General features: G+C 43.3%; 1 protein-coding gene across 7 annotated transcripts in view; it reads left to right on the top strand.

The window, feature by feature from the left end:
* The window catches only part of LOC149458214 (uncharacterized), a 103846-nt gene that overhangs the window by 5185 nt on the left and 74835 nt on the right, over nucleotides 1–23826 (top strand). For 5 of the 7 annotated variants that reach the window (XR_016313485.1, XM_089682505.1, XM_089682508.1 and 2 more), the window contains exon 2: nucleotides 388–414. The exons of the other annotated variants lie outside the window; for them this stretch is intronic. Coding sequence is in view for 4 of the 5 variants with exons in the window: in XM_089682505.1 (XP_089538631.1) it covers nucleotides 388–414 (27 nt within the window). In the remaining variant the exon portion in view is untranslated. The remainder of the gene's footprint in view (nucleotides 1–387; nucleotides 415–23826) is intronic. 7 annotated transcript variants of the gene reach the window in all.

The raw sequence follows: 23826 nt of genomic DNA, 5'->3' as shown, positions 1-23826 counted from the left end.
TATGCCCACCCTGTGTAAGCTCATAGGGAGTCAATGAGAACTTATTGGCTTGTGCCCCAATATAAATACAGAAATTACCATGGATAGCTGCTTTTCTTTCACACCTTATGTGTAAAAGGACTCCAAAACTATATTTCAGCCATTACACTGTTATGTTATCAGTTTAGATGTAACTAGAGCCTTGGAGAGTCCATCAAATAATGTATATTTCTATTATTTCCTTGGTCCAAGGAAACCAACAAAATTGGAGTTTGACTGAAATAAAGGATTATTAAATTAGTCATCTCCCAAACCCTTTGCTTGTGAAGGGATACGATTCTGTTATAATAAGGTGTGTCGTTATGTGATACTGTTGCCATCCTTTCCTCCTCTTTGCTTGTGTTTCAGCTTTGTGCAGAAGTTGTTCCTAGACAAGTAGGTTTTTTTTATAGAGTTCTATTTTTCTTCCTGACTGCTTGCTGTGTTTTCATGCTACGTTCCCATGGCCTGCATGTCCAGTAGCTATGTGGCTGCATTACAGAAAAACCGTCACAGCACAGTGTGCTTGTACTTGGTGAAGGAACATTTGAGCCAAAACCCATATATTAGATACAGATCTCTATATGGGAAAGTCTGCATTACATCAGAAAACAATCATGACATTTATATTAGAATCTGATGTACTTCAGCATTAACATAGTTTGTGAGTGGTGTAATAGCCACCCCCTTGTCGGTCTGCAGCTTCACAGGGGATGACTGAGGGAAGGAAATGAACATTATTATTTAGATTGATAGAGTAATCGTGAGGCCCTAAACCCTTTTGTTATCCCAAAGTAATCACAGTGCAAATTGTTCCCTTAGTAGTCAGTGTGAGCCTTCCAAGAGATCACCTCCATTATGCTGGTAAGCCTTTGGCAATAAATAAATAAGATGGACAACTGTTGCAAAAATATTGTATACTGAAAACAATATAACTATTGTCTAATGAGTCTAATGATGTATTAAGTATCTTCTTTTTAATTTTCTCACAAGTTCAAGCAGACCAAGCTCTCCAGCAAATGTAATAATGGCAAACGTTGGGACAAACTACAACGCTGCTAGGGTGCTTGAGCAGTTGCAGCATTATTTTTTTTAATTTTTTTATTTTAGATGTAAAGCCCAAATTCTATTCAAAACCTACATTGTTTTTGGATACAGAAACTCTGCCAGGATAAAAGCACATTTTCAGTAAAGATAGAGAGGGTCAAAACACCTGTTTTATTACTCTATGTGCCTGTTTTCCAATGACAACTGTACCCCTGTTTTTTATACATGTGTTACAGGAACAAAAAGTAAGAGAAAATCTCACCAATATGGGTCATAGATATAAAAATTTTACATTCTATCCAAGAATAAAAAAAAAAGGAAAAAGAAAAAAAAGTTGGGCCATGGTAATAAAGATTGACTGGCACTGTAAGCCACCCTGATAGTGTTATAGATTGTCTCACTTTTGGGCATGTATATGTGGAGAAAACTAAGCTATGTGGATTTGAAAAAGGAATTGATATACTAAACACTACCCCGTGTTGTAATTCTATTGAAAAGTATACAATATAGTTTTACTTATTATGATCATGTGATCAATAGTAATTATTGTTAGCAGTATTAGTACTACTGCTAGCAAAGGTAAACCCATTTGTTGAGTGGTAAAATTCTGAATTTTACAAAGAGATTCATAATGAAATATTATTATGAGTAACAGTACTGCCGCTAGCAAATGTATACCTGTTCCTTGAGTGAAAGATATTCTGAATATCAGTGGTAAATTGTATCTCTGCATAATGAGTTTTTTTGGGAGTTTTAGACAGCATGGGGAAGGGAGAGTCACATTCCATTTGTCCTAGTGACCATTGTCACCAGGAAAGTGAACTATCCCCAGAACATGAGGTGAGAAGAAATCTTCAATTGGGGACACTTGTTCTGGGGACAAGTTACCCTCACACAGGAGATTTTCTCTAACGTCGTTATTTCTCTAAGACAAAAAAAAAAAAAAAGGAAATTTCTACAAATTATACAAAGACAGAAAAAAGTAATCTTACAGTGGTTGTAACTCTTTCCTACTCTAACTTAAAAAATAAAGTTTTGGCTACACAAACTGATGTTATCTACTTCAGATTGTATTACACATAGATTGTCCAGGAGAAAAACATAGGCTTAGCATAGGGCCTCCTTGCCCAATCAGAGAACGTTTTGTATTCACTGAGAAAATGTAGAGTGTTTGCTGAATGGTGCCTGTGTTCACTAGCAGCAGGCAGCTGCTTGGCAGAGGATCCTTGAAGCCAACTGTGATCACTGTAGTAGCAGTGTCTTCGGCTTTCATGGGATCAACCAGGTAGGACACATGAATATGGTACTTACATTGGTCTAAGCTGGACCAATGTGACTATGCAAAAATATGCATACAAAAAAACTTCAGTTTAATGGAGAGCCAGACTGTGGCCAGCAGAAAATGCCCCAACATCAGCGGCAGTAAACAATGACCTGATCAGTGGCAGTAAAACTGCCCCAGGGTTGGTTACCTTGTGCCTGTGGTTATTGGGAGGAATAATTGAGAGGAGGAATAGTGTCCCATCCATGGGGTCAGTATGTTTGTGGTTTGTGTAGGGGGGGGAAGGTTGGGGGAGGAATAGCAGCTCATTCTTGGCATCAATGAGGGAAAAATGCCCCATCCTTGACATACATGGGGGCTGAGAGAGAATAGGGCCCCATCTATGGTATCATGGTAACAGTGGGGGGAGAGATCAGTGCCCCATCCTTGGGGGGGGGGGGGTGGTAGTGCCCTATTCCTTGGTATCATAGTGCCCCATTCTTTGCAGCATTGGTGTCCATGGGAGGACTAATGCCCCAAGGACCAGTTAAAAGGAAAGAAAAGGGCTCTAGTGGAGACCGGTGGCATAGGGATTGCATGCTTTTTCAGACTGCTTTCTGGCTAGACAAATGTGAGAAAACTCTGTTGCCTTGCCAGGTGTCACAGATTGTTTTGCTATATGGACTCAAAAAGTGTACAGGGGTTTGCAGAGGGGAGCAACTAAAAGGAATAGAATGCAAGCATCAAATTAAGGTAGATGGTTCAGTTGGTTATACATACTAAAAACGCTTTACTGAGTGGTTGTGTATTTTTAGCCAGTCAGGTAGGTACATTCAGGGAGTACTGGTGGGGATGACAAATTGTATACTTGTGTACAGAGACTAAGGCTACATTCACATGAGCATCTAAATTCAACAGTTTGTCACTAGTCACATTGCTGCGATTTAAAATCGCGTGATATGTGTGCAATTTCAGAGCGACTTCAGGTGCGATTTCTGAAGACTTTATTGCTACTTGAAGAATTTAAACGATTTCTTGCAATTTGCAGTGCAATTTCCATTATATTCTATGTATGTAAACTTGCAATAAAACTGCAGAAAAAGTAATGCAAAAACTACTTTGGAAATCTAGTAAATCGCACGTTAAGACATCGACATTCACATTCATTAGATGCGATTTCAAGTGCAATTTAAATTTGCAAATCGCACCGGTATTGACCGGGCACTGAAGCTGCATTTAGAAGAGACTTTTCTAAAATCAGCTAGACTCACACAATGCAAAGTACTTGTATTAAGCACTTGCGAACCAGCAACGTACCCGTATGCCGCTGGAACTCAAGCAATTATACCGGGATAATGCCTGCAGCTGCAGGCATCACCCCAAAATGTTTTTTTAGAGCCAGCTCTCTTGTAAAAGCAATTGGAGTGGCTAACTAGCCGCTCAATTGGTTTCAAAAGCAGCTCTGCCCACACATCCACTTCATTCATTGAGTTCTGTGAATGAGAGAACTACAAGTACCATGGTCCATTGTGGCTGAGGGCTTGTGGTTATCAATGAATTTTGAGGGCACTGATGAGTATTCTCATAGTTCATTTACAAGCCCTGCAGCTTTTAAGTTAGCTTGTATCGGAGGTATGGGCTGAAAGTTGAAGGCTTGCCTGCAGGAACCTGCTGTTGCACCCTTGATCCACTGATCACGGGTGCAATGCTTTGCATGCTCCCAAGAAAACAAAAATAATAAATGCACATTTTTTTCCTGCAAAAATATATGTGTATTTATTATTTTTTCCCAAAAGGTGAACTTTTCCTTAAAATGTGTTGTTAGTTAAAAATGGTTTATTGTTTTCTAGTTTATGTACAGTCATGGCCAAAAATATTGGCACCTCTGCATTTCTGTCAGATAATGTACCACTTTACCCAGAAAATTGTTGCAATTACAAAATGTTTAGGCATTCTGTTTATTTATTTTGTTTATATTGGTATGACACAAAAAAGTGGAGAAACAAAAAGCTAAAACTGACACATTCCATGCAAACCCCCAAAAATGGACTGGACAAAATTATTGGAAACCCCAATGTAATATTTGGTAGCACACCCCTGGGGAAAAAAATAACGGAAATCAAATCGCTTCCTGTAACCAATGAGTTTCTTGCACCTCTCTTCTGGAATTATGGACCACTCTTCTTTAGCCAATTGCTCCAGGTCTCTCAGATTGGAGGGGTTCCTTTTCCCAACTGCTGTTTTGAGATCTCTCCACAGGTGCCCTATGGGATTGAGATCTGGACCCTTTTGCTGGCCAGTTCAGTACTCTCCAGCACTTTGACTGAAAACATTTCTGAGTGCTTTTTGATGTGTGCTTTGGGTCATTGTCCTGCTGTAAGACCCATGACCTCTGATGGAGACTGAACTTTCTGAGACTGGGCCCTACATTGCACCCAAGAATTTTTTGGTAGTCTTCAGATTTCATAATCCCATGCACACAATCAAGACATCAAGTGCCTAAAGTAGCAGAGTGTATTCTTTTCTATAAAGGTAATTGCTACTTCTGAAAACAGTAGAGTGATGGGCTTTACCATAAAGCTGTAATTTTGTTTCATCTGTCCACAGCACATTCTCCCAGAAGGATTTTGGCTTCCTCAGGCAAAACTCCACTCTGGCTTTTTTATGTTTGTGTCAGCAGTGGAGTCCACGTGGGTCTCCTACCATAGTGTCCCCCCTTTTTATTCCGACAGCGACGTATAGTGCAAGCTGACACAGTTGTACCCTGTGCCTGAAGGTCAGTTTGAATTTGTCTGGATTGATCGAGGTTCTTTGGCCACCATTTGAACAAATCTTTGTTGCAATCTTTGATTAATTTTTCTCTTCCGTCCACGTCCAGGGAGATTAGCTATTAGCAGTGCCATAGGCTGTAAATTTCTTGACTATGTTGCAAACAGTGGACACAGGAACATTAAGATCTCTGGAGATTGGTTTGTAACCTTGAGATTGTCCATGTTTTCCACAATTTTTGTTCTCAAATCCTCAAAAAATCCTTTGCTGCTATCTCTCTCTTCTCCATGCAGCACACATAGATATACAATAAAAAAGGTTGAGCCAATTTTTCACCATTTTAACTGGTTGCCAGTGTGAATTCTATATTGTCAGCACCTGCTAATTGATATAGGTTAGTTTAACATACAGGAGCATCAAAAACTTGGAATGCAATTATATCTTACAATTTTGAGACGAGTCCAATAATTTTATCCAGTCCACTTTTGGGGTTTTGCGTGCATTTAGAAAACTTTTCTAAAATCAGCTGGATTCACACAATGCAAAGTAATTTTAGCACTACCGCCTTAGGAGTCGCTAGACGATTTGGGTCCCCTATAGTCCTGTATAGCCAGGCATCACACATCTTCACAAAAGCTTGCATCCTGAGTTGGAAATCAGTCCATGAGCTTTGGTTTTGTAGTTTTATTTGGAGGAATTTGAACTAGGATAGGGTTAGGTTCGTACAGGTTGCCCAAGGGTACTGACAAACTGAGGACAACTTCCTGGATCTATTTACAAGCCTTCTCTGCAAAACAGTCTTTGATGAAGAACTAGCCAACATCTTTATTTACTGCCCCAGACCCTATATGAACTTCTCCTCTTCACCCATCTATCTGGAGGTATCCCTGAACAGGGGATCTGGTTCCTGTCACTTGTAGGTGGCTAATCTGGTTTTCCAACAGAGTGCTCCTTCCCCTATACGCCCAGGGGGTGTAAGCGTACTCACTCAGATCTTCTCCTGTACCACTTGTGGGTTGGTGGCTGCTACCAGGCCTATTAACTGGGTCACTCCTTCCCTTCCATATGGGTGGTCCTCTCTCATGGGGCCGGTGAGCTCTGAGCTTTCATACAAAACAGCTCCAGGCCTGTAGGTAGGCCCCATCCCACTGGGCCTCTTCGCAGCCTCCTTCCTTCAGCCTCACATCTTCTACCTGAACTCACCCTCCAACTCTCCACTCACCTGCAACTCCAATACTTTTAAGGATGTTCAGGCCCTTGCCAACCTCCTCAGATCCCTCCAAGGCCTTCTTCCAAAAGCTCTAGAGCAGGGGGAAATTGCAGAGGGGCTGGCTTGCAGAGCTTCTCGGCTCTGACCACAATTTGACCCCTCGCTGGCTATTGCACTTGGGCTGCTACTCAGCCCCTGTCTAACCACTGGAGTCTAGCTCCCCCTAGCTAAATTAGGAGGGGGTTACATAATCATGTTAATTATAGGCAACAATTAGCAACATTTAGTTGCATACAATTTGGCTGCATTTAGGAAAAGAAGGAAAGTCCTTCATTCAGGGTTGACCTTTCATTCCCATCTGCAGCTAAATACACAGTGCTTTTAGTAGCAGAAAATTACACATTTCCCTTTTTCTTCCTGAAATGTTGGTATTCCTTTTCTCGTCGGTTCTCATACATCCTCATTCATCCATGTTGGTATTCATTTTTTGTAAATGTGGACACTTAAATTCTGGTAAAGTTGTAAAATATATCAGTATAGATTCTGATTTCTTCATACATCAGGGCAAAATATCCTCTAGATAGATGCTGGGATGTGCCCATCTTGGCTTCATTTGCCTATCTGCCTCAGGGCCGGTTCACACCAAAACGCAGTGTAGGAAAGATGGGTTTGTGCTGTGTTCCTGTGCGATACTGGTGTGAACCGTTCCTAAATGGTAAACACCAGCTTTGTATTCTATTTCAATTGCACAGCTCCTTGTTTAGAAAACTACGTAGTGATGTCATCACGCCCGGATGCAGTGTCCACAGGCATCCTTACATGCATGTGAATAAGCAAGGCCAACTTGGAACCACGTGTGCAATGTCCTAAACACCGCAATACCTCTCTAATCACTTTACCTAGGAGTCATACTGCCAGCGGTATCCAGCCTTACCCACAGTTAATAACGCAGCATTCAGTGGAAGCTCGCAGAGAGATTAGTTATCGATTACCAAAATTTGGAGTGTCAGATACACTCCTGGTGAGTGATCCACCTATGATCTTTCTATCCAACTATATATCTTTACCTTCCATCCTTGCTGGACCTGTCTCTGTCACAGTTTAACTGTTGAACTGTTGGCCTGTTGTGACGTCTCATTAAAGCAACACCCAGGTCTTATTACCTGCACACAGCCTGATTAGCTGCAACCTTTTCCCACCTCTATGGTCTGACATGAGACATCTCTAGGACGCCACCTTACATATTTGGTATGATTACCCAATTCAAATTTATTATTATACTTGCTGGATTGTGCCTGTCACCCGGACTACCTTCGATGTTTGTTACATACTTTGCAGTCATACCCGACTGATTCTGCTGTGTCCCATAGACCTGCTATATGATCTCCAAGATTGGAAGTATCGGAACTATTCTTTCTACTATATTACCCTGGGCCAACTGTAATTCATACAGGTCTAATCCACTCCAGTATATGTGATCACCTACGACCAAGGACATTGTTTTATAGTGCCAATGGTGGCTTTATTGCCTTTAATATGTCCATTATACCTACAGCATGTTTTTGCTTTCATCATTTGACTTCTAGTAAGGTTTATGCTTTCAATCAGTAGCATTCATTTGGAGCACCTGTGTGGCTCTTGGCTGCTTTAATTAACTCTACTGGCTGCCTGTTGACATTGCATTCTGGACTGCTTTTTCTATTGACTGTTGTGTTTTGTATGTCTTTATCTTGCAAGGTTTCATTTTTTGACGAAGGTATAAAATAAACTTTTGCACATAATTTTAAACAATATAAATTACTCTGCTTGGGTTTATATAGAACTGCCTCCATACGGTCTGTTCTTATGCCTGTTTTTTGTTTTTCTTTATGCTTGGTTATAACCCACATCTTTATATATGATAAGACAAAGTTATGTAGGTTGTCCTGCCTACCTTGGTGGCTATATTTTTCTATTACTATATTGTTTAGAAAACTACCTACAAAGAGGAAGAGGAGGGTGCAAGCATATGGATGTTAAAGGATATGTTAATGTTTCAGAGCATGTTACACTCATAATTTGGGTGTAACATGTAACAGGCTCCAGACCTGCTCCCCACACCCACGAACCCCCCTCCCTGCAACAGTGAGCAGGGAGATCTTCTCCCCACACCTGCTGTCACAAATCCGCTTCATTCATTCACAGAATTCTGTGAATGAGAGAACTAAAAGTACCATCAGCCATTACAGCTGAGGGCTTGTAGTTTTCAATGAACTGCAAAGACACCAAAGGGCACTCTCCTTGTTTATTTACAAGCTCTGCAGCTTGTAACAGTTAGCCTGTATTAGAAGAATAGGCTGAAAGCTGCAGGGCTTTTCTGCAGGAACCTGCTGTTGCCCCCCTGCACTCCTGATTGATTATGTGTGCAATGCATAGTTACATAGTTACACAGTTACTCCGGTTGAAAAAAGACAAAAGTCCATCCAGTTCAAACATAGAAAAAAAAAGTTATAATCCTATAACCACAGTTGATCCACAGGAAGGCAAAAAAACCCCAGCAAAGCACGATCCAATTTGCTCCTGCTGGGAAAAAACATTCCTTCCTGATCCCCCGAGAGGCAATTTGATATTCCCTGGATCAACTTTACCTATAAATATTAGTATCCAGTTATATTCTGTGTATCTAAGAAATAATCCAGGCCTTTTTGAAGCAATCCACTGAGCTGGCCAGAACCAACTCTTGAGGGAGTCTATTCCACATTTTCACAGCTCTCACTGTGAAGAAACCTTTCCGTGTTTGGAGATTAAATCTCTTTTCCTCCAGATGTTAAGAGTGCCCCTTGTCCTCTGTGATGACCTCAGGGTGAATAACTCTACACCGAGTTCACTATATGAACCACTGATGTATTTATACATGTTGATCATATTCCCCTTAGTCTCCTCTTCTCAAGAGAGAATTCAGTTCCTCTAATCTTTCCTCATAGCTGATCTCCTCCATGCCTGGTATCAGTTTGGTTGCCCTTCTCTGTACTCACTTGCTTTGTAGGCTCCTGCAGAAAAAAAATAATACACATTTTTTCCTGCTAAAATCTGTGCATTTGTTATTTTTACCCAAAAGGAGAACTTATCCTGTAAATGTGTTATGTTAGTTAAAAATGGTTTATTGTTTTCTGGGCGGTAAGGGTTAACTCTGCTAGCCAGGTATTCCCAGGCTTTTTGGAGAAGTACCGCCTCCTGCTGGGCAAATACATAAAAAGGGACGAAACCACCGCTCAGGAGCACTGCGGTTAGTAAGGCAGCTATAGGTTTGGTTCCAGGTCTCCCAAGCAAAGGACATGGTGCTAAGGATGTGATCCATTACTTTGTACTCAACCACCCCTTGTGGGAACCCAGTCGGGGTTTTGGGGTATAGACAAATTGAATCTAAAGACTGTCACCTAATTAATGTAGAAAATGTATATTATATAGGGCACTCGCTTGTTGGAGCCCAACCTCTGTAGCTGTAAGATAAAGGTGCCAGATGGATATCAGAGATGGATGGATGGGAGCAGCAACACTGAGGCAGCTCTTCTTAGAGTGGAAGCAAGGCTCTAATGCAGTAACAAGAAAAAGAGAGGAAGGCGCCTCTAAGTGCAGTATTGACAATTTATTTAGTAAACAATGGATAAATTGCACTTACAAGATAAATGGTTAAAAAGACTCATCGTGTGGTAATTAGATCCAGGCGGGACATCCAGCCGTCCAGCAACAAACTATGTCTATAGGATCAGGAAGTAGAGTCCAGGATGTGCCTGTGCATCAAAAATGAAGCTTGGAGAGCAGAGTCAGAAGTAGCAGGTGAACGGGGCAGTAATGCATTTTGGAGCATGCTCAATAGGCTCCTTCTTCAGACGTGATGTAGGACTACCTCAAGGGGCAAAAAGGGGCACCTTTGGACTAACTAAGGGGCACTTAGAAGACTGTGTACAGGAATGTGCATTAAAGACCTCTTTGTTGAACTGTTCATTTGTTACTCTTAACAACATCATTAAAGAAAGTTTGTTATTTAACTTGGCTTAGTCTTAACTTGAGGACAAACTTAAAAAGGGTCCATGCATACATATTGTATCACAAGAACAGGGCTTATCAGGGAACAAGAAGAGTTAGAAAAGATGCAGTACAAATGCCTAATGTGCCGTGAAGCTATTCGGAGCAGGCTATATTGCCAGTGTTAACTTCAAGTCCATAAGCAGCAAGCTGGCTGGGAAGCAGTTTGACTGGGCAAAGGTGATGGAGCACCCCAGTAATGAAGGAGCTTGTGTGCTTAGGATCCTTCCCTACCGACTAGAACTCCAATATTGGGTCTGACTCACGGCACAGGGCATCCCAGGGACCCAGCCTGCAAGCCACAGAAGACCATGGAGTGAGGCCTCTGGAGAAGAATAAGTAAGAGATGTGTATAAGAGTTCAGCTTCCAAGTATTCAAGTGTAATACACTAATCAGTGTCACTGGGAGTGAGGTCACGGGTAACTGAGCTGGTGGAGTCCGGTACAAGCTCAGCAGCACCAGCTTAGAAATGCTGCACAACCAAAGCGACAGAAGAGTTATGACGTGCAATGATGAACAGTTACCCATAGTGAACAATGTATAGAGTACAGAAGTTTGGCCAAGGATTACTAGTACATAGTGTTGTTCTTATGGAGAAGCATTGCTTTTTAAGTTGGAGTGCTGCCTTAACTCCAACCTTGCATTAAACGGCATTCTCAGCCCACCTTTTACACTAGCGAGTGCTCTCCCTGGGTTCCTATTTGGGCAACCTTCCTACATTGTGCCTGAAGTAGAACATCCCCAAGAATGGAGTATTAATAAAAAAAAAGTCTGAAAAAACGCTGATGCACCTAAAACACAGCTAAATGCATTTACAAAAAAAATTAACAGGAAATATTTAAAAAAGTACATAATACTGGCGTTTAGGTAAGCTTATTTGACCTGTTCCTCTCCTCCTTTTGGCAGCGGGCCGAGTGTTATTCCCCAGTGAACTGTCCCCAACTGCCCGACATTTACACTTGCTCAGGACAGGCACCCTACTGTAGGTGGCCTAGGGTATTGGTGCAGTCGTTTGGTAGGCACGGTTTACCCCCCTCCTTGCCCTATTCGGTCCCTTACATCCCTTTCCCTCCCCCCCTTTTTTTTTCTTCTCTCTCAGCCTTTCTATTACTCTATCTCATTGCAACTTATACTCTTTCCCATCTCATACTGCCCCTAGGAGATCCACGGTCACACTCAGGCCATGGTAGCCTCAAACGAGGGATCAGCTTTTGCAACGGCCGCCTTTCACACTTAGGTTACATCATCATATAACTCCCACAACCACGCTAATGATTACTTTCTGCTCTTGCCCCCCCCCCCCGGTGGGTCACCGCCTGGAGGTACATATGCCGGACATTACCCGCTTCGTAATTTTGGGACGCCTTTTTATGGTACCTGAGTACTACTTGCCCATTCCGTGCAGGGGCTGCTTACTCCCGTTGCACCGTGTTTTACTGACATTGTTATGGTTTTTTCTTTTTCATTGCCAGTCTGGTGACGATTGTCTATGTTTACTCAAACGCTCTCTGTCTCTTGACTGGCTCTTGCTGATCGCCTTTAATGTTTACTCCTCATTCCCTTTCTTCCTGTTGTACTAACTGAATGCTGTATTTTGCAATTTCCTAATAAACTTTTATGAAACAAAAAAAAAATACTGGCGTTTAGCTGCTGTCAGATTTAAATGTGAATGCAGCTCAAGAGTAAACAAACACAGTATCTCACAGAAGTGAGTACACCCCTCACATTATTTGTAAATATTTTATTATATCTTTTCATGTGACAACACTGAATAAATTACACTTTGCTACAATGTAAAGTAGTGAGTGTACAGCTTGTATAACTGTAAAATTGCTGTCCCATCAAAATAACTCAACACACAGCCATCAACGTCTAAACCGCTGGCAACAAAAGTGAGTACACCCCCAAGTGAAAGTGTCCAAATTGGGCCCAATTAGCCATTTTCCCTCCCCGGTGTCATGTGACTCGTTAGTGTTACAAGGCCTCCGGTGTGAATGGGGAGCAGGTGTGTTACATTTGGTGTTATCGCTCTCACTCTCTCATACTGGTCACTGGAAGTTCAACATAGCACCTCATGGCAAAGAACTCTCTGAGGATCTGAAAAAAAGAATTATTGTTCTACATAAAGATGGCCTAGGCTATAAGAAGATTGCCCAGACCCTGAAACTGCGCTGCAGCACAGTGACCAAGACATACAGCGGTTTAACAGGACAGGTTCCACTCAGAACAGGCCTCGCCATGGTCGACCAAAGAAGATGAGTGCACGTGCTCAGCATCATATCCAGTATCCAGAGGTTGTCTTTGGGAAATAGACGTATGAGTGCTGCAGAGGTAGAAGAGGTGGGGGGGTCAGCCTGTCAGTGCTCAGACCGTACACCGCATCAAATTGATCTGCATGGTTGTCGTCCCAGAAGGAAGCCTCTTCTAAAGATGATGTACAAGAAAGCCTGCAAACAGTTTGCTGAACACAAGCAGACTAAGTACATGGATTACTGCAACCATGTCATGTGGTCTGATGAGACCAAGATAAACTTACTTGGTTCACATGGTGTCAAGCGGTGAGGAGTACAAAGACAAGTGTGTCTTGCGAACAGTCAAGCATAGTGGTGGGAGTGCATGGTCTAGGGCTGCATGAGTGCTGCCAGCACTGGGAAGCTACAGTTCATTGAGGGAACCATGAATGCCAACATGTACTGTGAATACTGAAGCAGAGCATGATCCCCTCCCTTAGGAGACTGGGCTGCAGGGCAGTATTCCAACATGATAACAACGCCAAACACACCTCCACTGCCTTGCTAAAGAAGCTGAGGGTAAAGGTGATGGACTGGCCAAGCATGTCTCCAGACCTAAAACCTATTGAGCATCTGTGGGGCATCCTCAAACGGAAGTTGGAGGAGCGCAAGGTCTCTAATATCCACCAGCTCCGTGATGTCGTCATGGAGGAGTGGAAGAGGACTCAAGAGGATTAAGGCAGTGCTGGAAAATAATGGTGGGCACACAAAATATTGACACTTTGGGGTTTATTTACTAAAGCTGGAGAATGCACAATCAGGCTCACTTCTGCACAGAAACCTATCAGCTTCCAGGCTTTATTACCAAAGCTTAAACTGAACAAGCTGAGGTTAGAAGCTGATTGGTTTCTATGCCGAAATTAGCCTGATTCTGTACTCTCCAGCTTTAGTAAATAAACCCCCTTGGGCCCAATTTGGACATTTTTACTTAGGGGGTGTACTCACTTTTGTTGCCAGTGGTTTAGACATTAATGTCTGCGTGTTGAGTTATTTTGAGGGGACAACAAATTTACACTGTTATACAAGCTGTACACTCTCTACTTTACATTGTAGCAAAGTGTAATTTCTTCAGTGTTACATGAAAAGATATAGTAAAATATTTACAAAAATGTGAGGGGTGTATTCATTTCTGTGAGGTACTGTATGTATATAGGTAGATTACTGGCCACATAAGACTGCATATGATTGCCCTTTGTATGGGACTATGTCACAATTTGACCTAGCCAAAACAAATTTGGTCATCATACAACTTCCATTTTTAACCCTCCCCAAAATCCAGAAGTTGATCTCAAAAGCTAAACATCTAGCAAGTCACTGTGGCCAAAGCCCAGTTTAACTGGATTGTTTCATGATCAAGGTAATTGTACATAAGCAAAGCCAGACTGGATGTGTGTAGCAAGGGGTTGAATTTGCTGACAGAACTCCCTTACAGGGGAAATTACTAACTACAAGAATAGGAGCACATTTGTGAGCTATTGTCTTGAACTGTTTCCATGATCAGTATGATGAAGTACCTGGATGCAGCAATGAGCAAATACAGCTGTATCCAATTTATTAAACATTAAAGTAAAAATATAAAAATGCTTCTAAACCTTTCCGGTGTTGCCCTAGGGTAAACCTAACCCTCTTCTAACTACATCTGCTTAAATGATGCATGCAATAAATGTTAACAAATGCCATTGCTCAGTGACTGAGTAAGTACACAATTCTAAGTAGGGTGATTTATGGACTGTCGGTGCAATATTTGGTAAAGTCTTGAGAGTCAAAAAGAAATTCAAGCCTTTTTTAAAAGCTTTTCGATAGGGTGGCGAAGGATTAGACCCTATATTAGTTTTTATCACCCACTGTGATTCAGCACCGTTATTATTCAGCATCATTGCTTGTGATTGCAGGATTGGGTAAGTATTCTGCTATGTAGGGTTACTTTAGCATTAGGAATTAGGTTAGTATTTAGGGCAGGAGTAGGGCATTTATCTAACAGAGTTAAGAAAGAGTTTTGCCATCTGTGTTTAATCAGTGCAAAAAGGTTACCTGCAAAAGGAACACAGCAGGGCGCCAGGTCAGTGTGAGTAAAACCAATAGAACTTTATTCAAAGAGCACTTACATGTAAAAACCCCCACGGTCAGCATCCCAGGTCAGTGCAGTATGCAGAGACAGCTCTCTCCGGGGTAGTGGAGCCGACGATTGCTACAAGGCATGCAGAGAGACCCGCTGAAGATAGAAGTCCGTGGCGTCTCTCCATGCACTCCCACCAGCTGGCTGGGGTTCCTGACAGGTGTCATGAGTGACAGGGGGGCAGGCAAGGTGGGAGGGGTAAAAAAACGGAAAAAGGAAAAAGATTGCAAAAGGAAGCAATACTTAAAAATCAGAGCCAAGCTGGATCAGTATAATATGACCGTCAAATAATGCAGAAACCATTTTTAATCTGATTGGCAAAGGAAACCAAATGAGAAAAAAAGAGAAAGAAGCCATGCAGCTAAAATAGTCGAATCCACCTTACATACAAATCAAATCATGGATTGACAGTATATATAAAAACATGAACGAAGAGAAAACTGAATAAATTAAAATACAATAAAAATGTAATTAAATTGAATGCAACATCCTAGGTTATTAAGACCACAAGAAACAATATGAATAGAGATGCTTTATAGATAGCATCTCTTTTCATATTGTTTCTTGTGGTCTTCATAACCAAGGTTGTTGTACCCTACCCCCTTTCCCCTCCTTTTCAATTTAATTTTAATTCATTACATTTTCTCTTCGTTTATGTTTTTATATATACGGTCATCCATGATTTTAATTGTATGTAAGGTGGATTCGACTATTTAGCTGCATGGCCTCTCTTTTCTGATTTGGTTTCCTTTGCCAATCAGATTAAAAATAATTTTGTCATTATTTGACGGTCATATTATACTGATCCAGCTGGGCTCTGATTTTTAAGTTTTGCCTCCTTTGTGGTCTTTCCTTTTTACGGTTTTTGACCTCTGCCTAAGGGTCGGGCTTGCTTAATGAAGGAGGCGGAGCCTCAGAAACCCATTGCGGCCCACCCACCTGTCACTCACAGCACCTGTCAGGAACCCCGGCCAGCCCGCGGGAGCGCTCAGGGAGAAGCTGCGGACTTCTATCTTCAGCGGGTCTCTCTCCATGTATCACGTATCTGGTGATGGAGGCCAATGGAGAGAGGGCTCTCTTGCGGCTAAGTTATGGACTCCCCTGAGAGTGGGACAGCGGGAGTCAGGTCCAAAGTTGCACAGGTCACCTGTAGGAGTGCTGGTTGGTGGTCCACTTAAAAGCACAGCTGGTGCACGGAGATAGGTCTGCTGACAGGAGGCGCCTGTGCGTGGTATGCAAGCCCTTCCGGGATTTAGATGTTTTTGGGTAGTCGGTTCAAGCCAAGGTCAGGTACCAGGTGGAAATCAGAGCAGACGTAGTCAGATGGGATAGCCGAGGTCATACACAGAGCAGCGAGAGAATGTATCCGTAAGCCAAGCCGAGGTCAGATCAGGGGTAAAGCAGAGTAGATAGGTGCAGGAGCAAGCCAAGTCGGTAACAGGAAATCGCAGGTCAGAATCACAGGAACAGGGCATGGGGAGCTAGAGATCATCCAGCAACTAGAGGAAGTGATAAGCCTCCTTATAAAGGCCGTCTGGCACCAGACTGAGGCTGATGTGTACTTCTGCGGCCATGTTGAGTACTGGCAGAAATGCCAGATCTTCCAGAACTTCTGCCGTGGACAGGACCCTGACAGTGCCCCCCCCCAAAGGTCAGCTTTCAGATGCCCACCTGGGCCATCTTTTCAGGATACTTGGAATGAAATTCTTGGAGAAGCCTGGGGGCATGTACATTCCCTTTTGGGGAGACGTATTCCGTCTCCTCCCCAACTGTTATCGGCAGAGGAGGTTGTGACGAACGCAAGATCGCGGTCACCAATATGCGACGAGCGCGGCGTCAGACCCCAGCCCTTCTCACCAAACTCGTGACCAAAGGACTAGCCAATCTAAAACCGCGATGTCACATGCCTAACAATGCCACACCCAGCTGCACCCTGCACAACGATTTTCCAGCTAATTGGACTACAATCTATGTACCGGCAGCCTGAGCGATTGTTACTGGGTCAGGTTAATTACGCAATTAACCCTTCACACTGCCACCACCTGCTTTTTGTACAGAGAAAGAGGAAACTCGGCAATATCAGCTAGATTACTATAATGGTTGAGATAATCGTCTGTATAACATGGTCACCACAGGCCAATTATACAGAGGGTTAAACAAACACAGTAGCTCTCTTTTTAGAGGCAGGAATTCGTAAATTGAAATAAAGAGCTATAGAAACAGTTCAATACTTTCAGAAGGAAAGATTTATTACTAAAAGTTCAAACGGGTGCAATAAAATTATTTACAGAAAAAGATGTAACCAATATATTGATATAAATATACAGAGAACAACAGCACAGCAAAGAGGTAACAGAAGGAGGTTAAAGGGTTAAAGTACTTGCCAATCAGCCTTGGGTTTGCAGATCAAGTTTCAGAGCGAAAAAGGTACGGGTCTCCCCAGGTGGTTCTGATGTTAAAATGGGAGACTTCTTCAACTTAACTTCTAAGGCCTGACAACCCAATTTGTAGTTCCCCAACAGGGGGTGTCTCTGAAGTCAAGGATCAATATCCCGTTTAGGGCGGGAAGGTCTGGGCATAGACCTAAACTAGAGCCAAAATCTCTTGTAGTTCATACTTTGGCTCATAACTTTCCATATGCATAAGTGACACCCGCGGGTAGATTATAATACAGACATGTCTGAGGATTGATTAGATATGGAATATTAAATTCTACACTGAATGGTTCATGAGATCTACTTTCCTGCTTTCCTATGTATTCCAACCACAGAGAGTGACCTATCAAATTGTTCGCCTCCTCTTGGCCAATCTGACGATATGCCTGATTTTTATGTAAGTCTCTCATATTCCAAGATATGAGACATAGGGGAAAAATGGATTTTTCAAAAGGTTATCTGGTCGTGCTTCCTTGGAAATGTCTTTTGAACTCCTGGGAAGGCTGGTGTTAGGTGTTAAATTGCACAGGTTCTTTGGACAGCTAGGCCTCAGCTCTCTTGGGGATTTTATAGCTCCTAGCCCCCTGCTGGGCTCTGGCCTCCTGTGACACTCCTAACACACACACACACACACTGGCCAAATGTCACTGTGCCTCTCAGAGAGGGAGGGGGAGGGAGAATTCTTAACAAAATGGAGGGTTGGAGCAAAATGGTTGAACCGTGTCCATCTAAATGTGTACGCTTGCTACAGAGGTGGTTCTACTCTCCCTGGAAAAGAAAAAGGAACAGCTGGCTTGAGTAGGGAGACATGGAAAACTGTGTGGATCTTGTATGATTACGGAAGGAACAGCTCAAACGCCACTGGATTGATTTTCCTCCTTATCCGGAAAGGGCCAATGTACCTTGGACCCAACCTACGTGATGGGCACGGGAGTTTTAGATTGGCAGTTGATAGCCAAACTTTGTCTCCAATCTTCAGGAGGGTTTCCTCTCCGCTTCCGGTCATAGTGTTTCTTATAATCAGCCTGGGATTTCAGTATCGACTCTCGGAGGACTTTACAATTGTTCTGTAGCATGGAGAGTCTGTCCTGTACTGCGGGTACCGAAGCTTCAGGAATGGTGTCAGGTATGGAGGAAGGGTGGAATCCATAATTGGCCCAAAATGGCGATTGCTTTGTAGCAGAATGGACTGAATTGTTGTAGGCAAATTCTGCCAATGGGAGTAGGGATGCTCAATCATCCTGAGAAAAAACAGAAAAGCACCGTAAATATTGCTCCAAAGTTTGGTTTATTCGCCCGTTACTCTGGGGATGGTAGGCGGATGATAAGCAGAGTTCCACCTTCAGAGCTTTGCAGAGGGCTCTCCAGAACCTGGACATAAACTGCACCCCTCGGTTTGAGACGATGTTACTGGGCAGACCATGTAACCTGACAATCTCTTTGATGAAGGTTAGTGCAGTCTCTGGTGCGGATGGAGTACCCACCATTAGTACAAAGTGGGCCATCTTGGATAGCCGATAAACTACTACCAGAATGGTAATAAACCCTTCCGAGGGCGGCAAATCCACAATGAAGTCCATTGCGACCATCTCCCAGGGACGATCAGGAATGGGCAGGGGCCTCAGCAACCCCCAGGCCTTGGCTTTGTCTCCCTTGTTCCGCAGACACACTGTGCACGACTTCACATAAGCCAATCCAGGATAGCAGATACTTTCTGAGGGTCCATGGAGATCCCCTCGGTGGAAATTATGAGATCCAGGAACTGGATGGACTGCTTCTCAAACTCACATTTCTCCACCTTGGCGTACAAGTCATGCATCCTTACAGTGTTTATCACTTTCCTAACGTGATCATGATGGAGTTGCAGTGAGGTAGAGAAAATAGGATATCATCCAGGTAAACGATCACAAAAAGGTCAAAAAGGTACTCTCTAAAGATGTTGTTCACAAAATGTTGAAACGTAGCAGGGGCATTACATAGCCCACACGGCATTACCAGGTATTCAAAATGTCCAAAGCGTGTTCTGAAGGCGGTCTTCCACTATTGGCCCTCTCTTATACGAACTAAATTGTAGGCCCCCCGTAAGTCCAATTTAGTGAACACTCGGGCTGTTCGAAATCTCTGAAACAACTCGGGCACCAGAGGAAGAGGATACCGGTTCTTAATGGTAATTTTATTAAGTTCCCTGTAGTCAATGCAAGGTCTAAGAGACCGATCCTTTTTTTCTACAAAGAAAATACCAGCCCCGGCAGGAGAGTAAGAGGGGCGGATGAATCCTTTAGCGAAATTCTCGTCTAGATAGTGCCGGAGGGCTTCCAGTTCAAGCTCGAATAATGGGAAAATTTTACCAAATGGTATTTCTGCCCTGGGAGTAACTCAATCATAAGACCGATGAGAAGGCAATGTGTCGGCCTTCTTTTTATCAAACACATCGAGAAAGTCATGGTAGGTAGAGGGAACTGATTGACTGGCCTCTGGTGAAGGTTGGACTGAGAGACATATGGAAGAATTGGTGGGTGTAGGGGCACCACAGTGTTGTAGACAATATTCTGAAGAAAAGATGATTTCTTTCTAGGGCCAACTGATCTGTGGGTTGTGGGCTTGCAACCAGGGTATTCCTGGGATGGCTGGAAACATGGATGATCTGATCACGTCAAAACAAATAAACTCCTGATGGCCGGAGTCGGTGGTTGCAAGAATAGGGATGGTTTCCTGGGTAACAGGTCCAGAACTCGGAGTAGTGCCATCCGCAAGTAAGACGTCAAGTCTCTGTTTCTTAGGCAGAAGAGGAATGTGTAAGTCCTTGGCCAATTGGATGTCTAAGAAACAGCTACAAGCTCCAGAGTCAACGACTGCCCGCAACTTGACGTCCCTTCTAGCCACCTGCAAAGACATGGGGAGAATGACATGGGTGGTTAAAGTCCCGGATAGCTGAAGGTACGAAGGATGGGGCTGGATGGACTTACTTGGGCGTACTGGGCAATTATGCAGGAAGTGGCCCGTGGCCCCACAGTAAAGACAGAGGTGCCTTGCTGTCTGCGTAGCCTTTCTTCCGCAGTTAGGGCAGGTCGGAGAAGGCCGATTTGCATAAATTCTACCTACAAATTGTTGATGGGATGCAGAGCAAGGGCAGGAGCCGTTGGCCCTGGAACTTTTGGCAGAACCCAAGTGAGCCAAAAAGGTCTGAGTACGCTCAGCATGTCTCTCCCGTAGACGCCGATCCAATCAAGTAGCGAGCAGGATAAGGTTCTCCAAGGAAGAGGGAGCTTCCACCCTAGCTAATTCATCCTTGAGGGACTCGGACAGGCCTAGGTGGAACTGGTACTTCAATGCTGCATCGTTCCAACTGGTGTCTGCAGACCATTTACGGAACTCCACTATGTAGTCCTCCACAGGCCGCCGACCTTGTAGTAGAGCATGGAGGGTGGACTCAGCAGTGGAGGTCCTCTGGGGATCGTTGTAGAGGGCAGCCATGACTTCAAAGAATTCACTCACTGAATTAAGCACTGGGCTCTTTTGTTCCACAAGACTATGTGCCCAAGACTGAAGTTCTTCAGACAAGAGGGAGATGATGAACCCAACCTTGACAGCTTCCAGAGAAAAGGTCCTGGGTTGCAGAGCAAAATATAATTCACAGGCATTCTTGAAAGCTCTGAACTTACGTTGATCTCCAAGAAAATGTTCAGGAGTAGGAACTCTGGGTTCCGGAGGTGGTAACACTATAGCAGGAGTGGTGGCAGGAGACTGACTGGCAGGTGCGGCTACTGGGTTGGAACTGGCAGAGGGATCCTGGTCCGCGGAAGCAGAGAGGGAGTGAAGACACCCTTCTAGATGGAAGTATCCTTGCTGTAGATCCTTCACTGCTTGGTTAAGTGCCATCATCTGTTGGCACAGGGCCTCTAGTGCGGAAGTGCCTCTCTCGGCCTCAGACATAGTGGCTGGATGATACTATCACATACCTGGTGATGGGGGCCAGTGGAGAGAGGGCTTCCCTTGCGGGCCAAGTTCCAGAATCCCCTGAGAGTGGAACAGCGGGAGTCAGGCCCAAAGTTGCACAGGTCACCTGTAGGAGTGCTGGTTGGTGGTCCACTCAGAAGCACAGCTGGTGCACGGAGATTGGTCTGCAGACAGGAGGCACCTGTGCGTGGTATGCAAGCCCTTCCGGGATTTAGATGTTTACTGAGTAGTCGGTTCAAGCCAAGGTCAGGTACCAGGTGGGAATCAGAGCAGACGTAGCCAGATGAGATAGCCGAGGTCATACACAGAGGAGCGAGAGAGAGAACGTATCCATAAGCTAAGCCGAGGTCAGAAAAGGGGTAAAGCAGAGTAGACAGGTCCAGGGACAAACCGAGTCGGTAACAGGAAATCACAGGTCAAAATCACAGGAAACAGGAACAGGGCACGGGGAGCTAGAGATCATCCAGCAACTAGAGGAAGTGAAGAGCCTCCTTATAAAGGCCGTCTGGCACCAGACTGAGGCTGATGTGTACTTCTGCAGCCATGTAGAGTACTGGCAGAAATGCCAGATCTTCCAGAACATCTGCCGTGGACAGGACCCTGACACCATGCCTTTCAGCAATTGTCGGCTCCACTACCCTGGAAAGAGCTGTCTCTGCACACTGCACTGACCCGGGATGCTGACCGTGGGGGTTTTTACAAGTGCTCTATTGGTTTTACTCATGCTGACCTGTCACCCTGCTGTGTTCCTTTTGCATGTCTTCTGAATTCCCCACATCGTTGGCAAGGAGCTGCCGGTGATTCTGCGTATGCCTTAGCCTTTCCATCGTCCATACCTTTCCTCATTCAGCCGGAGGGACTGATCATTGTACATATGCAGTTCCCTGCATGCTTGCATCGTATTAATGACATTTGTTACAATTTTGCCAATCCATGTGGACCAGTCTACCTAGTCTATTATTTATATTACATTCCATCATCATTTGAGAGCTGGATATGCTTGTAATTTTTACAAGGTGTTGTATATGCAATTGCAAAAATGTTACCTGTTGATCCTGAAAAAAATCCAGTGAGCTGATAATACTGTTTGAGATAACTCTATTATCAGCCCTACTCTGGTTACCCTTATGAATTACAGAACACCTCCTACTTATAAGACAGGGAGGGGGAAGTGTTCTGAAGTCCTAACACACATATTATATCTATGGACAACAATGCTGCTACTCCATAGATATAATAGAGGGAGTGTGTGTTGTTACCCTAGAACAGGAAGTACACTGGGTATAGAAAATATTCACCCCCCCCCCCCTTTAAAATAATCACATGTTTTTGCTTTGCAGCCTAAAATGAAAACAGACATGGTTTTTGTTTTATCAGTGCAGCTTAGAACATCCAGGTGAAAGATATAACACCAACATATCTGACAAAAGTAAAAAAAATAAAAATTCAAAAACATTGGTGACCACTTGTGGTCTGCAGTCTTCAAGTCATTCCACAGATTTTCAATGGGATTTAAGTCTGGGCTCTGACTAGGTCATGCAAAGACATTCACCTTTTTTCTCCTTCAATCATTGTGTGGTAATTTTTGCTGTGTGCTTTGGGTCATTGCCATGTTGGAAGGCAAACGTTCTTCTCAGTGACAACTTTAGAGGACAGAAGATTTTCCTCAAGAATTTGATGGCATTTTGCCCCATCCATTTTTCTTTCTATCCTCACAAAAGCTCTACTGCAGAGAAACACCTCCATAACAGGATTATCCCATCTCCATACTTTTCTGTAGGAATGGTGTTATTTAGATGGTGACGTTTTTTGGATTACTGCCCGACATATTGTTTAGTGTTGAGGCCAAATAATTAAATTTTAGTCTCATCTGACCAGAACACCTTTTTCCATGTGGACTCAGAATCTTTAAGGTGTGTTTTGGTAAAACTCAGTTGTGACTGTATGTGGCCTTTCTTGAAGAGTGGCTTTTTTCTTGCAACCCTCCAATACAAGCCATATTTGTGGAGAATTTCTGATATTGTTGTCACATGCACACAATGACCACTCCCGGTCATAAATTCCTAAAACTGCTTCAGAGTTACTGTAAGCCTCTCTGACTAGCATCCTCCTGGCTCTTTCATCCAGTTTAGAGCAATGTCCTGATCCTTGGAGGGTCTGTGTTGTACTAAATACATTCCACTTCTTACCATCCATAGTTGATTGTTTGCTTCAGTTGTACTACCAAAAACTGAAATGCTCCAAGAAAGCTTATTTAATGCTTAGCAAATCAAAATTACCACAGCTGATCACAGTTGAAAGTCAAATGGCTTTGTGTGCCATTGAGAGGGTGATTAGCTACACCTGATTGAGCTTACAAGTCACTTTTAGGAGTCTGTGACCCTTTTTCCAACTCAGGGATTCTGTTTTTCGAATTTTTTATTATTATTAAAATGTTGGCGTTATATCTTTCACTTGGATGTTTTAAGTTGCAGAGTAAATACAGCTTGATAAAACAAAAACTGTGTCTTTTTTCATTTCAGGCTGCAAAGAAACAAAATTTGATTATTTTAAAGGGGGGGGGGGTAGATTCTTTTCTATACCCACTGTATGTTACTGGCAGGATCACCAGGTGAAAATAATGGAGAAGAAAGATACAAAAAAGTAAACCAATACA

This window comes from Staurois parvus, unplaced genomic scaffold (assembly GCF_062004578.1).
Source record: "Staurois parvus isolate SC_StPar_1 unplaced genomic scaffold, SC_StPar_1.0 ptg000291l, whole genome shotgun sequence".
NCBI classification, from domain to species: domain Eukaryota; kingdom Metazoa; phylum Chordata; class Amphibia; order Anura; family Ranidae; genus Staurois; species Staurois parvus.
Note: the sequence above shows the minus strand (reverse complement) of the source record. Positions and strands in the feature narration are given on the sequence as shown.